We start from the raw sequence: 16,192 nt of genomic DNA, 5'->3' as shown, positions 1-16,192 counted from the left end.
GCTGGTAAAGGGCCTGTCCCACTTTCACGACCTAATTCAAGACCTCTGCCGAGTTTGCCCTTGACTCATACTCGCAGCATGGTCATCACGAGGTCGTAGGTAGGTTGTAGCAGGTTGTGATGCTAGTCGTGGGTACTCGTGACATCAAGTAGGTCGGGGCGTTTTTCTAGCCTGATGAAAAAATGTCCACGAGTAAAAAAGATCGCGAATTAGGTTGTGAAAGTGGGACAGGCCCTTAAATCACTTCCTCTGCAAGACCTCGAGATTCTTCGTGAAGCTCGGGATCCTGAACAGAAAACAGACTCCAGATGGGGTTGAGCAAATGATTTAAAAGGGTTTTGTGTTGTTTGCACTTTGCACACAGCAACTCAACAACCCAACTCTGGGTGAGATTGTGGGCCTAGACGACAGTGGGATTGTGTTGAACGGTTGCCATTAGAGACCAATCAGTCGAGCGACCCAAGTTAATGTTTGGACATTTGGTGATAGGAGACCTTAATGATTTCTTGGCCCGTCATGATGTTGAGCTCCTATTGTATCGTCTCCGTCAGCAATGACCCCTTCATCCATCTCCAGCATTCCTCCTCCTCACGGACTCCGCCTACTCTCTCTGGAACCTTCTCTTCCGACTGCCGGCGCGACATGAACAGCCTTGACTGCTCCACTCCCCTTACCCACTCCAATCTCACCTCCGATGCTTGTGCCCCCCTTGGCCTGGAAAGTCAAAGAACTATGTGGAAGTCACACATTCAGCATCAAAGCTCAGATGCAAGGCAGCTGTGCGCCAGCAATCCAAATCTAGATGGTGGGAGGAAAATGGTGGTGGGGTTGGGGGGGGGGGAGAGTTAACAGACATGAGAGAAAGGGCAAGTTGCAGGAAAGTGCAGTGATGGGATTGCTCTGAAAACCAGCATACACTGAATGTTGCAAGGAAATAGGGGAGATTATAATAATAACTACACTTCAAAAGATTCTTCACAGGGGCAAAGAATTCTTGAGTGCACCAAAGGTCCTCTGTACCACAAGTCTTCCTTTTTACCAGCTGATCCAAGTCCTTGCTCCATGCATTACGGGAGTTCACTGAGGGCTTTCCTGTTGATAACTAACTCCAAACGTCCCTGCAAATATCCTGGCTCTAATTATTCCAGGCTTGGCCAAGACTCTTCCTCCAGAGGAAGTAGTTTCTTCTAACACTTATCGTTGAACATCTCTGGCAGGAAAATGCCAAATGTCCCAGGGGGTGAGCAGGCAGCTGGGAGCTTGCAGAGTTTCCTGCCAACTCCCTCAAACCACATGCGTCTTGATCAACAAAAGGAAACAAGCAGCGAAACTCCAGTGTATCACTAACCTTTAATCACTCTGAATCAGGGACCAGACAGAAGCCAGTTGGTCATTAAGAACCCAATTATTTTGTTAAAAAAAGTTCAATACATTTGTAGGCATTCTTTCAAAACATCACAAATTCCACAGTGCCGTATTTATAATAACTTTAAAAAAATAAAGTACATCAGTACAAAAAGCATCAGTACAAGCTGCTGGGGGTCTGCAATAAAAACATGAAGTTGCTGCAGGACACACAAGGGTCAATGACTGGGAACATTACCCCTGCCCCCTCCCTCCATGAGCTGCATGCTGACCTGCTCTGCCCTGGCATTTCCTGTTTCCATTTCAAAACTAATCTTTTTGTTAAATTTGAAAGAAAAAGTTCAATTCAGGGTGAAGTAAAGTTTATGGTGCATCTATCAGAGGCTTGTTTACATAGAAGAGGCCACCACCTTTCTGAAGTGCAAGAACCTTTTACAGAGTCATAAAGTAGCTCAGTGAAGCAACATTTCAAATCCACATTTGGAGGAGTGTGTTTGGAGCCCATTTGCTGTCTTTGCACTGTGAGGCTATTTACAAGCACAGCGCAGACAGGAACCTTTCCCTAGTCCCGCCACCACTCCGTTGCGAGATGCCAAATTTTTTTCCTGTCCAAATCACACCAGGTGGATTTTCCTCAGATGTCACTGGTTAGAAAGATGATGAATTGGGTAGAAAATGATAATCCACACCAAGTTCCATAAAGCTTTACTTTCCCTAATCTGGGATGTTTATACAAATTACAAGATGTCTCTATTCCAGTTCTGAACACGACTTGCAGTACATCTGCAATCTCCTCGGTGGAAAGGGCAGTCAGTCCTATATATAAAACTGATAGAGGGCAAGCTGGTCCATGAATGGACGCACCAGGTTGTCTGTAGCAAAGTAGAAAACAAGCCCAAATGTGATGGAGATCGGAAGAGCTGGTAAAGCCTTCTTAAAGATGGCAAGCAGCAGGAGAGTAAGGCACAAACCCTGAAATACAAAGAAAAGACTTGTTACTCCCTTGCAGCTCAGTCCCTCCAATAGACACCGAGAAGACAATGGATTATACTTGCGATCAAAAGGTGCTTTTCACAACTACAGGCTGTCTCCAAGCTATTGCACAGCTTCGAGTAAGATTGGGTGAGTTCGGGGCCCACGAGTACTGTCAGAGCGAAGGGAGGATCCTTGACTGACGAGGGATATAGAAGGTATGGTAATAAAAAAGGAGGCATATGTTGGGGACAGGCAGCTGGGATCAAGTGTGTCCTTTGAAGAGTAGGAGTACACTCAAGGAAATTATGACGCAAAAATAAGACCAGAGTTATCTTTGGCAGGTAATTCTAAAAGATGCTACAAATTTATTAAGAGCAAAACGGTAGCTGGAGAAAGTGATTCCCCTTAAGGGATCAGTGAGGTGATCTATGTGTGGAGCTCCAGGAAATGGGAGGGGTTTAAATCTGTATTTAATATGGAGAAGGACATGGAAGCTGGTGAGTTCCTGGGAGAGGCCGGTGATATCCGAGAGAACATCAACATTACGAAGAACGAGATGTCAGTGGTCCTGAAGCACAAGAGGTGGAATAAAACCCCAGGGCCTGATCAAGTCTGTTAAGAGGAGGAAAGAAATTAGAGCTCAGGCAGAATCTTTTATATCGCCATGAGATATCAGAAAACTGGAGGATGACTAATAATGCAGCTTTATTTGCAAAGGGCAGCAGGAATAAGCCAGAGAGTTACAGGCCAGGTAAAGATACGGGTAGGTGGATTCTGAGAGGCAATCTCCCAGCAGTTGGAAAGGCAAGGTCGGATTAGATGCAGTCAGCATGGTTTTGTGCCTGAGAAATAGTGTCTCACCAATTTGATTTGAGTACATCTTTGAAGAGATGAGCAAAAGGACGGTGAGAACAGTATGATGGACTTTAGCAAGGTCTTTGACAGAGTACCAGACGGTAAGCTGGTCTGCAAGTTAAAGTTTCGAACCTCATCAAAGGAGAAGCAAGAAATAAGGAATGGGTACGTAGAATTGCTGGAAACCAAACTAAAAATCTTCTAAAGGTATTTCAAAAGGAAGCCATTCCCACATTAAACCTGTGTCTGCTGCAAAAAAAAATCATGTCCTCAGAGCCATCTTACGTGTGTTTTAAACCATTCTTTATTTGCAGTCTCTTTTTACTGTGATTGTGTAATTTATCTAGAATTCATATTTGTGTTTTGTCTGAGGCTATATGATTGTCATACAGCTGCAAGCAAGGTTTACATTGTACCGGTATCTCACTGTACTTGTGCACATCTTGTATGTGTATGTGACAAATAAACTTGACTTGACACTACACTAAATTTCTACTGTACTTGAAAAAATATTGGAAAAAATGTAAGAGGTGAAATAATAATTGGGAGTGAGAAATTAAACATTTTTATCCTTGGTGAAGGAAATTGTCAGATAAACTCTTGGTAGAAACGGAGATGCACGTCCATGCGGCCTGAGTGCTGAACACCACATGGAAGTAACCTTTCCTGTGTGATTGTCCTCCCAAGGAGTGTCGCTGGAACCACAACACACGTTGGGCAACGACAATCAGCTACTTGGGGACACCGCAGAGATTTCGTTTTTAGTTTAGAGATACTGTGCGGAAACAGGCCCTTTGGCCCACCGAGTCCGTGCTGTCCAGCAATCCTCGTACACTAACACTAGGGATAATTTACAATCGTTACCAAAGCAAATCAACGGATTTGCTCTGGAGTGTGGGAGGAAACTTGTGCTTCGAAGAAGCCACACGGTCATGTGGAGAACATACAAACTCTGTACAGACAGCACCCATGGTCAGGATCGAACACGAGTCTCTGCCGCTGTAAGGCAGCAACTCTATCGCTGTGCCACTAGTTGGCTCAGATGGCTGAGCACCAAGGAGCAGAAGGGTGCCTAAAGTTCCAGATGGAGTTAAATGGAAGCAAAGAAAAGCCTCAATGTTGCCATTGTCTGAGGGTTGTGTGCACATCCAAACAACTAACAATACCTCCAATTACATAAATGCCAGAGACCTGACCTTTCCAGAACTGTCACCAATGGAAACAACATGGGATCAAAGTTTAAAGTGACACCAAGCTGAAGAAGAGTCTCAACCTGAAACGTCCCCTATACCTTTTCTCCAGAGATGCTGTCTGACCCAGAGTTACTGCAGCCTTGTGTCTACCAACTTCTCACAACAGATTGCTGCCAAACTGTTAGTTGGACATGGCATCTGCTGATCATATGAGAAAGCAGGCCAGAGTGCAAGTATCTCCAGCTCAGGCACCCTCACAGGTCAAATCATTCACCCAACACACTCAATGTGGATAAGATGCAGTGATGCAGCTCAGCGAGGTCTGGACCCTCTGCATCGTGCACTCTAAATAGGATGGGAGTGACTACACAGTGTACTCCCAGGCTGCACTGCTAAACTGCCGCGACATACTCACAATTAGTATTGCCACGAAGCAGGCCAGAGTTGTATTCCAGTCTCCGCTTGCCGCTGCTGATGCTTTTCCAACAAGAACGCTGTAGAATATGAAGTCGCCTAAACCAAGTTTCACACCCCCTGAAACGGAAACAGATCGACAGCAGTGAATAGAACAGCGACCCCATGCAAACGGAAATGGGGACCAGAGGCGGAGAGGGAGAGGGAGAGGGAGGGGGAGGGGGAGGGGGAGGGGGAGGGGGAGCGAGATAAAGGGGGGGGGGGGGGGGGGGAAGGGGAAAAGTGAAGAACATTAAGATCACGGTAGACATTTAACTGCAACACTCCCTCTTTAATGCCTTAATCACAAATATAAAATGTTTGGAAACTGTGCACTAACGGAAAGACTAATCAGACTGGCTCAGTGCAGTTTTAATGCACTCAGTGCCAATGTAATCTGCAGTAAGTGCAAATGTTACTGAGTAAAACAGCTGCACAGTGGTGCAGTCACCTCCTCCCAGCTGCAGCAACTCAGGTTCAATCCTGACTGAGTACTGTGGGGAGTTTGCACTCTCTCCCTGGAATGAGATGCGTGCATTTCCTTTGGTGAGTCTGCTGTCAAAGATTGGCAGGTGGATGGTTAACTAATCGGCTGCTATAAATTGCCCTCAGGACGTATGCGAGTGATAGAATCTGGGGGGGGGGGGGGGGAGTTGATGGGAGTGCTGTGGGAATAAAACGGGTTAGTGTGGCACGGGTACAAAATTGGTACTCGCTGGCCAATGTGAAATTGGTGGGCTGATGGGCCTGTCTCCACGCTGAATGGCCATGGCCCAGCTCAGAAACAACCCACCTTGCCCAACTGGCCCACACAGGTTTTAATCTTCCACATGCACCCACTTCCTGCTTTCTCCCCTTTCGACTCGTCTCAAACAAACCCAGTACAATTAGTCTCAACTACTCAACGTGGTAAGCAAGTCTCGCATCATCAGTGTGCTCAGCAGGGAGTCATTTCTCCTGGATTACGGCTAGATGCCTCGGTATCCTTGAGACTTGAACAGTGGATGCCCAAGGGGTCAGAACTGGAGCAGCACTGAGATCTGTGTTACTCACTGGTGCTTACAGAGAATAAGCCGTTTGAAAACAATTTTAAACAGAGTCGCTGGACCAGGTGGTCAACAAACACAGGAGTGATGGGTGAAGGAGGCTGGCCATGTGTAACTTACTCTCCTCTGGATCTTCCGTTGCCACTGGAGGGCTCGGCAAGGCCTGCACGTTGGCCCGGGTTTCCTGCGTCGACTCCATCGGGCCCAACCTGGCGTCTCTGGTCTCTCTCCATTCCTGGCTGAAGCCTCCATCATCTGTTTCTACAACACCGTCATCAGGACACTGGGTCAGTGTAACGGCTGGATGAAGTTACGGAAAGGAGCTGAATTACCACTCAGTGAATACTTGGCTGAGCAATGAGTTACAACACGAAGCACACTACTTTTAGTTTCAAGACAACAAACTTTGGAAGTGTATTTTATTTTAAAAGAGCATTTTATATTCATATTTCATACATTTGTATCCATTCGTTGAGTCTATGCTGGCTCCCAGAGCAATGTCCGTTCCCAGTTTCCTTGTAACCTAGATTTTGCACGCCCTGTGCAACGGACCAATCTGACAACCGTTCCGCCCAGTGAACTGGAAGGCACTGGTGGAAAGATGGCGGAAGAAAATTTAACAGTAAATGTTCGTAAAGGAGTTAGGTAAATGATCGGAAAGGAAAATCTGCAGGGCTTTGCAAAAAGAGCAAGGGAATGAGACTGAGGGACTGGTTCTTCCGTGAGGCCAAAGCATGACCTTCTCAGTTGCAAAATCCAATGATTCAATTCTTCACTTAGTTAACCTTGGGCAACACAGTGGTAGAGTTGTATTGTATTCAAATTTATTGTCATTGTCTCAGTTAGAGACAACGAAATGAATTTCCCTTACAGGCAGTATCATAAAAATAAAAATTAAAAATAAATAATAATAAATAATAAAACATATTAAAAATAAAATAGAATTTAAAAAAAAGCACAAACACTGAAAGTCCACGACACAATATAACACAGTGGCACCAAGGTGAGGAAGGCACCATAGTCCAGCCAGCCTCCCCTCCGTTCTTCCCAGATGTTCACTCGTGGTCGAGGCCTTCCTAGCACCCGCAGTCGCCGCCCCAGGTGGCCCGATGTTCAGGCCCTCACGCCGGGCTGGTGGAACGTCGACACCGAACCCCGACGGTGAACATCCTCCTCCTCAGCGGCCCGGACCTCCTGATCAGCCGTCTCCTGCAGCCGGAGTCCGCAGCTCCCGAGTCCGCAGGCCGAGCCGGGCAGAGTCGCAGGACCCCGCGCTGTCCATCAGCGCCTCCCGCGTTGGGAGCTCCGCAAACCGCAGCTCCATGATGTCGGTGCCACAGGTCCAGCACTCCGGGCTCCAGACGGCGACCCCCGGTAAGGCATCGCCAGCCCCGCGAAAAGTTGCTGCCTTACAGCGCCAGATACTGCCTGACCTACAGTTGTTTTTACTTGAGATTTCTAATATCCAGAGGGATTTTTTTGCTTTTGGTGAAAAAGTTGGAGTGATTCAGAACCAGCTGTGCCTTTGGGGTATTTATCACCCAATAAGAGTAAAAAAAACATCACAAGCCTACAATCATTTAAAGGGAAAACAAATAGCAAGTCACGGAATAAATAATCTCTTTTCAAAACAGTCATTTAATTACCAGCATCTGAATCTAGAAGTTATTTTGGAGTGACGGTGCCTAACAGCAGCGGCTCGACTTCAGTCCGTCTGTCTTTTTTAAAATGTTGTCCCGTTAGATGCATGTTTTCGGTTCTAATTTGTATTATTTTTTAGCAGTATATATGTGGGGGAAACCATTTAATCTCTTCCCTGTACGGGGACCCGACTTTTTCCGTCAGGTCTCCAGTGTCGTTGGGCCTAACATCGTGGAGCCGGCGGCGGCCTCCAACCGGAACCAACCTGAGGGCTCCAGTCGCGGAGCCTGCAGACTCCCCATCGCGGAGCTGGCTGACTTCGGGGCGCGGAGTGCTGTTGTGGCGGGCGGCTGCAACCCGACTTCGGAGCTTCGGAGGCTCCGGCCGCAGGCCCGGTGGACAGGAACATCGGGAGCTCGCAGGTCCCTGGTGGGAGCCCTCTTTTAGGAGATTCCACAACGGCAACTTCTCCCGCCGGAATCGCTGGGTTTAAATGACCCGGAGCGGGGCCTAACATCGCCCCGCGCGGCTTAAACGGCCGCGGGACTTACCATCACCCGCCGGGGGCTTTAACATCGTGAGCCCCAGTCGTCTCGACGCTGCAGTTGGACTGATGGACCGCGGGAGAAGAACAAAGGGAAAAGATAAGACTTTTGCCTTCCATCACAGTGAGAAGGTGTTGGAGATTCACTGTGATGGATGTTTGTGTAAATTGTGTTAAGTGTGTGTCTTGGGTTTTTTTTTGTAATGTCATGACTGTAGGAATGAATTTTCGTTCAAACCTTGTCTGTTTGAATGACAATAAAAGGCATCCTATTCTATTCTATTATTTTAAAATAAAATGCCTATGTTATTTCACGTGGAATTTATGTACTCGGTTTATAAAAACATCAATTAACGTTGAACTGGATCTCGATAAGACTTTGGTTAGGCAGCATTTGGAGTATTGTATGCAGTTCCAGTCGCCTCATTACAGGAAGGATGTGGAGGCTTTCGAGAGGGTGTAGAAAAGGTTTATCAGAATGCTGCCTGGATTATGGGATATTAGCTACACGGGGAGATTAGACTTGGACAATTTTCTCTGGAGTACTGGAAGTTGAGGGAGACTTAAGGGGCATAGATAGGGTGGATTGTCAGAACCAGGGTGGAAGTGTCAAAGACTAGTCTTTGCAAAAAATATTTTCAGGCCCAACCAGGCGGGAACAAAGATATAGTGAGGTGGATGGGGCACCAAGCAAACTGGATCCAGTTTTCTTGGTTTAATCCAGTTTTATCCTGGATAGCATCAGGCTTTGAGAGTTGCTGGAGCAACACTTGTTAATGCAAGTGAAAATTATTCCATCACACAAACACAGTGGGACAGGCAGCATCTCTAGAGAGAAGGAATTGGTGACGTTTCAGGTCGAGACCTTTTTTCCTGAAGAAGGGTCTCAACCCAAAACGTCACCCATTCCTTCTCTCCAGAGATGCTGCCTGTCCCACTGAGTTACTCCAGCTTTTTGTGTCTATCTTTGGTTTAAACTGCATCTGCAGTTCCTTCCTACACTGTTCCATCACATTCCTGACTCGTGCCTAGCAGTTGCTGAAAGCCCTTGGGGCATCAGGAAGTCAGTCAGTCACTCACTGTACCCTCATCCAGCTTCTGACCCGAACTGCTAACCACAGTCATGGCTACTCCAGTTGCGCTCCTTACAGAATGAATATTTTTACTTTACTTTAACATTTTCTATAAAGATCAACAAATAAAATGTACTCACTGTTTGCTTCAGAATCAGAGTCATTTGCTGGGGGTAGCCTGGCCTCTGGATCGACATCCGCCATGTTAACCAGCCAGACCATCGTTGCTACATCAGACCAAATACAAGAGTTAAATCGGGTGCACAGCGACTGTCAGCTAAGGAACCAAAAATTAACCACTCAACTTACAGGAATAGATCAGAGCTGGAAATATCGGTTCATTTCTTTCTTGGGCAGTTTCCACTAGAATACGCAAGGGGCCTTTTGGGCACAGAACCGCCACCAGATCTGAAAACAATAACAATCACTCATTATAAATTTTGCATCGTCAATTGAAAGTTGTAAAAAAAAAAAAGCAAATTCAATAGATTTTACAGTCAGAACACACCGACAATGCACCATGTAAGTGACCATCACTAGTAAAGTAAAATTGAAATACATTAATACCTTGGTGACATTCTCAGAATATTGCTGTTCCTTTCTATGTTAACATCACATTGAATACAGCATTGACAATGTGACTGTGGCTACAGATGGCAGAACAGCCCAATGAATTGCAGATGGCGTAGGAGAGCAGCCCAGGCAGCTACTGAACTCATTACAATGTTCAATCAGATCACAGCTAATCCATATCTTAACTCCACTTGACCTACATTTCCATGGATAGTTCTTTATTTTGACTTACTGCACTCCAGCTGTTGTTTGAATGTAAAACGTGTTTAAAAAAAAAATTAATTCCCTACAGTCTTATCCCCAGGTAAGGAATGGATTCAGCTTTTACAGATGCCCTGAAGGCAACTTTGTCCACAAGTCTTATTCGATATGGCATCAAAAACATAGCAAGACTGGCAAGAATAATTAGTAGAGGAAGAGAGAGAGATAGAGAAAGGAAACTAGTTCTCCCATTTGAAGGAATGAACACAAGTATGCAGGAAAGACAAATGATGGAGTAACTAAGTGGGTTAGGTAACATCCATCGGGAACATGGATAGGTGACGTTTTGGATCAGGACCCTTCTTCAGACTCAGGATGAGGGGCGAACATACAAGAGGCAAGGTTAAATAATGTACACGGCACCTTTAACTTGGCAAGCACGTGACATTGCCTCATAGAAGTATTATCAGCCGGGAAATTGAGGCTGAAGGAGATACTATAGTGGATAAGCTAAAGCTTACCTCAAGGAGGAAGCATGATCTTAGAGGAAAGAGTCAGACGGGGTTGAAGAAATTCTGGAGATTAGGGAGAGGTTAAAGAGGTTAGGACTGGAGGGAGTCTGACCTCAGGAGGGTTACAAGACTGAAGGAGATTACAGAGAGGGACGCGACTATGAATGATCATTTTAGTCACGGCAGTGGTGAATGGAGAGCTAGCTGCAAAGGTGAGGACAGACAAGGCCTTAAGGGGATTTAGGCAAGCTATCACACAGAACTGGAGGACCATAACTAAAATAGATCATCTGACCCACTTTTTCCAATTCTTTTCCTATGAAAGAGGTACTCAAACATAGATTGGAGAGTAACAAACAATCCTCAGATTTACAAAATTGCAGTCATCTTACTGAAAGAAATGCACTCTTTGAACACACGGGCTATATTAAAATCTTTGCTTCAATTCAGTCGCTGGACAAAGCTAATGAGCTACCCCACCAGAGATTTCATATTCAAGGATAAATGCACCAATATGAGCTGCAACCATGGTTACATTGTAGAATATAAAGTGGCATTAGTATTTGAATTGTTGGGAGATGGACAGGCTTTTATAAATTAAGCAACAGCAAGCCTAGGAGGAGCAAAAAGGGAGGTCTAATGAGTTTAAAGATGCAGAAGAGAGATCACAAGACCTTGGGAATGGTTTAAGTTTATTAATGTCTTATGTTTATTAATTTATTAAGTGTAACGGGGTGCAGTGGAAAGCTTTTTTCTGCTTGCTACCCAATCAGATCAGATAATAAAATACAATACAATCAAACTCAAGTACAAAACGTCGAGCAAAGAGGAAGATACAAAGTGCAGAATATAGTTCTGAGCATTAGAGCAGAATAGTTCCAGAGACAAAGTCCAATGTCCACAATGGGGTAGTGATGAATTAGACCATACCCTAGCTTATGAAAAGACCATTCATCAGCATTCCTGTGGTGCATGCTCCAAAGCTTCTGTACTTTCTGCCCGACGGGAGCAGGGAGAAGGAATGACTGGGGCAGGTCAAGTCTTTGATTATGTTGATGGCTCTTCCAAGGCAGCATGAAGTGTAAATGGAGTCAATGGTGGGGGCAGTTTTGCATGCATGATGGACTGGGCTACCTAAAGAATTCTCTGCAATTTCTTGCAAACGTTTGTAAGTCATTGGAGACATGCCAAATGTCCTCAGTCTCCTGAGGATGTAGAGGTGTTGGTGTACCTTTCTTGGCAGTCACTTCAACGTATTTAGTTCACAACAGATCATTGCTAATATTAATGTTGATATACTCAACCATTTCCACTTTGGCACCATTAATTCTGATTGCGACATGCATAGCAAACCCTTAGAATAACGGACCATGGTGGGGGGGGGGGGTGGATAATGTCTGTTATTGCCGATTGTCTGCTATAACCGAGTAAGGGGGTAAGGCCAGGAGAGTGCGGCATGGAGGTGGTTAAACAAGCAGGAACCCAGAGGCTGGGGAGGCGCAGAGCCCCACATGCGTTGCACTACAGACATGTCCGGAACTAATGCCACCTTCATGCTGCTCGCTCTCTCCACTCCCGCCACCAGAACAACACCACGTGGCGCCAGCTCTTTGGGTAACTGCCGGAAGTGGGGGGGGGGGGGGGGGCAACGAACCATCGCTATATACCAAAATCCGTTATATCTAGATCCGTTATTGCGAAGGTTCACTGTACTCCACCAGCCTTCCTCGGGTCAATAACTAGCTCCTTCGCCTTGCTGACATTGAGGAATACGTTATCCTGTCATCATGATACGGTTCTCTCTCTCTCTCTCTCTCTCGTACTTAACTTTGACATTATTCGTGATCCAGCCCACCACCGTGGTGTCATATGCAAACTTGCAGATGCAGTTAGAGCTGAATTTGGCAGCAGTCACGAGTGCACAGGGAGAATAGTAGGGGACTGAACCCATTCTTACGGGAGGGGTGGGGCGGGGCATTGTTGAGAGTTATTGTGGGGGCATTGTCACCTATATCTCACTGACTGTGGTCTGTGGGACAGAAAGTCAAAAATCTTGAGGCAGAGGTAGATGCATATTCCTAGGTCCAATGAGTTTGGATGGGATTATGGTTTCGAAGTTGGTGCTATAGTCGATAAATAGGAGTATACCATAATACAGATTGGTGCCCAATGGTCAGCGTTGGGTGATGGGGAGTAGGGCTTGTTTCCATGATGCAAGAAAATACGACTTGTTTGTTTCCTATTGATTAAATCACCAGCCCTGGGTCTCGACAAGTCCCACACTTACCATAGCTGATGGTAAGTTGATCCATAAAAGCTCTCACTGTTTATTTTGATATCACACATTTTCTCTCAAAATCACCTTTCTCCCTTTTTATTTAAAATGAGCTTTTCAAACATTCGCTCTGAATCCCCAAAACTTCCCACCTGCCCTACCACCTGGCCTTGGCACTTTGTAATAGAGTGATACAGTGTGGAAACAGGCCCTTCAGCCCAACTTGCCCACACGGCCAACAATGTCCCACTTGCATGCGCTTGGTCCATATCCCTCCAAACCTGTCCTATTCATGTACCTAACTGTTTCTTAAACAATGGGATAGTCCCAGCCTCAACTACCTCTGGCAGCTTGTTCTATACACCCACCATCCTTTGTGTGAAAAAGTTACCCCTCGGATTCCTATTAAATCTTTTCCCCTTCACCTTGAACCTATGTCCTCTGGTCCTCGATTCCCTTACTCTGGGCAAAAAGACTGTGCATCAACCCGATCTATTCCTCTCATGATTTTGTACACCTCTATAAGATCTCCCCTCATCCTCTTGCGCGCCATGGAATAGAGACCCAGCCTACCCAACCTCTCCCTATAGCTCACACCCTCTAGTCCTGGCAACATCCTCGTAAATCTTTCCTGCACCCTTTCAAGCTTGACAATATCTTTCTTATAACATGGTGCCCAGAACTGAACACAATATTCTAAATGTGGTCTCACCAACGTCATATACAACTGCAACATGACATCCCAGCTTCTACTTCTATGTTCTACTTTTCTATTTAACATAATCGTTGCTCCTTCTCATGCATCCCTCTCATGAAATCCAGGTAATTGGGACAAATTCCTACCAAGTGTTTGACCAGCTGTTTGAATATCTACCATTTCCATCTCATGACCTGTCTCTGAGCTTATTTTCCCAGTCCACCCCAAAACTCCACCTTCATACCATTGTAACTGTTCCTATTTAAGTTTAAGATAATGGTTTTGGTCCCGTGGTGTTCCCTGTCAAGCTGCATCTGGAATTCTATATCCACCAAGGGAATTTTAACCACTGCATCTCATATCAATCCTTCATTACTCATATGGTCAATTATAAAGAGCCCTCCATAATGTTTGGGACAAAGACCCATCATTTATTTATTTGTCTCTGTACTCCAAAATTTGAGATTTTTAATAGAAAAAAAATCAGAGCCCCAATCACAGAAGCTCTTCACAACAACCTGTGCCTGAAAAAAAAAAAGCAGGAATACACTCTACATGGGGCAGCACAGCCACAGCTGGTAGAGATGCTGCCTCAGCGCCAGACACCAGGATTGGATATTGCCCTCGGCCGCTGTCCGTGTGGAGTTTGCATGTTCTCTCTGTGACTGTGGAGTTCCTTCCACATCCCAAAGACGTGCAGGTTTGTAGTTTAATTTGCCTCTGTAAATTGTACCTGGTGTGTAGGGAGTAGGAGAGAAAGTGGGATAATAGAAATAGTGGTGGGCATGGACTCGGTGGGCTGAAGGGCCCGTTCCATGCTGCAACTTTGAATCAATGTTATGATTTGTTTTCACAATCTGGGACAGAAAATGCGTGAAAATGAAGGCGTGGATCACTTGGCCCTCTTCCACCATTTAATGTGATTGGGGCTGATCATTCACTTCAGTTCCTTCCTTCTCCCAACCTCCCCATGTTCCTTGATCACCTCAGCAGTGTACTTCAAGTATACCAGAAATTGTTACATGATTCCCTCTTGTTATTAGAGAAGTCTGGCCGTTACTTTGGTTTAATTTTCCGACAACAGCTGTCATTAACAATGGCTGCAAGAATAAAATACACACCCCAACTCTGGCCCCCTTTGAACCCAGTCACAGCAGCTAACCATACACAATTAATTACACAAAATCAGCATTTCCTGATGCATGGGACCTGCTGTTCAGAATCTTATGCATCCCGAATTAGAATTTCTATGCAGTCTTTTTTGTGGCTGTCAAAAATTCCTCATGAAAATCCCAGCATATCCCTAGGGATGGGGAAGAGGCAAACTGTAAAATGTAAATGTTCAGAGTTTGCTTTGAAGCTCGACATCTAACGATAACAATAAAGTAAAGAGGGAAGTGACTGCGGAGGGTTTAATCATCAACTGCGGGAAGGATTATCTGGCTGACCTGTCGGATTCAGCTTCCATTCTTTTTTTTAGAGATAGTGCGGAAACAGGCCCTTCGGCCCACCGGGTCTGCGCCGACCAGCGATCCCTGCACATTAACAAAATCCTACACCCACTAGGGACAATTTTTACATTTACCAAGCCAATTAACCTACAAACCTGTACGTCTTTGGCGTGTGGGAGGAAACCTAAGATCTCGGAGAAAAACCGCGCAGATCACGGGGAGAACGTACAAACTCTGTACAGATAGCACCTATAGTCAGGATCGAAGCTGGGTCTCCGGCGCTGCATTCGCTGTAAGGCAGCAACTCTACCGCTGCGCCACCGTGACCACACTGGGAGACCTCTTGGCAGCATCCGTTCCAAGATAAGCATCAAGAATGAAACTCACTCCATGCAGACTCGTCACCTAATTGCATGTAAGCGATCAATAGGTGGTCTTTGTCACACATACTTCATTAGATCAGCAGAGAATGGAGAAACACTTCTACAAGATGTTTTCCACTCAGCACATTACAGCCAATGAAGTACTTCTGACCATCGCTGCAGGGGGGAGTAATGCCAACATCACTGCCTCTCCAACTTCATCACCTCCTTGGCCACTCATTGGCTGCGGCCACCGAAGCCACTGCCTCCATCGACCCTCACCGCCGCCCAGGCCAGGCACAGCAATGCATCAACCTTTACCAGCACTCCGGCCTCACGCCGGCCGGGGTCACTCACAACACTGATCTTTGCCTCGCCCCTATCCACCAGCAGGCCAAAGCCATTTATCCACCTGGGTTCCAGGCCAAGAGCCCCCATGCTGCCAGCTCCAACAATGCAATATGACTGCCCTGGTTCCTACTGCTCCCCCCTTCCATTATGCAACTTCTGTAATGGTCTTGCTGCCCTTTCCCCTCTTCAAACCATGTTCCTTCTACTCCTCACCCATACACCAATCCTCACACCCTAGTCCCCTTTCAGTCCCCATTATCCAACCCACAGTAACCTCCACGCATCATCACCCCCCCCCCCCCCCCCCCACAGTCCCTCATCCGAGCCTCCTTCCATTCCTCTGACCCCTGCCCTCACCCGTCTTATTTTCACCATCCCTCCTGACCTCCCTCTTTCCGATACACAAGTCAGTCCTCAGAGGCCTTACCGTTTCACCCCTATGCCCCACCTCAATTAATTCCGGGCCCGCTATGTACCGCTTTTCTCTGTCGCTTCCACTTCTAGCCTCTTTTCTGTACAGAGTCCTCACTGCCCAGTGACAACCCCAGCACCCATCTCCAACATTTCCCCTTCTCGTGGACTCCCCTGACAGACTTCTTCCCTCTCTGGAACTTTTTTATTTCTA

General features: G+C 46.1%; 1 protein-coding gene across 5 annotated transcripts in view; it reads right to left on the bottom strand.

The window, feature by feature from the left end:
• Nucleotides 1–1,331: 1,331 nt before the first annotated feature.
• psen1 (presenilin 1) overlaps nucleotides 1,332–16,192 on the bottom strand; it is a 43,152-nt gene continuing 28,291 nt past the window's right edge. For 4 of the 5 annotated variants that reach the window (XM_033026725.1, XM_033026727.1, XM_033026726.1 and 1 more), the window contains exons 7-11: nucleotides 9,455–9,553; nucleotides 9,286–9,372; nucleotides 6,008–6,187; nucleotides 4,804–4,922; nucleotides 1,332–2,337 (exon numbers count right to left, since the gene is read on the bottom strand). In XM_033026725.1, the coding sequence (XP_032882616.1) occupies nucleotides 2,182–2,337; nucleotides 4,804–4,922; nucleotides 6,008–6,187; nucleotides 9,286–9,372; nucleotides 9,455–9,553 (641 nt within the window). In that variant the 3' untranslated portion in view covers nucleotides 1,332–2,181. The remainder of the gene's footprint in view (nucleotides 2,338–4,803; nucleotides 4,923–6,007; nucleotides 6,188–9,285; nucleotides 9,373–9,454; nucleotides 9,554–16,192) is intronic. The other variant, XM_033026730.1, reaches the window with a different exon arrangement.

Source organism: Amblyraja radiata, chromosome 9, assembly GCF_010909765.2.
Source record: "Amblyraja radiata isolate CabotCenter1 chromosome 9, sAmbRad1.1.pri, whole genome shotgun sequence".
Lineage (NCBI taxonomy): Eukaryota > Metazoa > Chordata > Chondrichthyes > Rajiformes > Rajidae > Amblyraja > Amblyraja radiata.
This window is presented reverse-complemented; position numbering and strand designations above follow the sequence as displayed.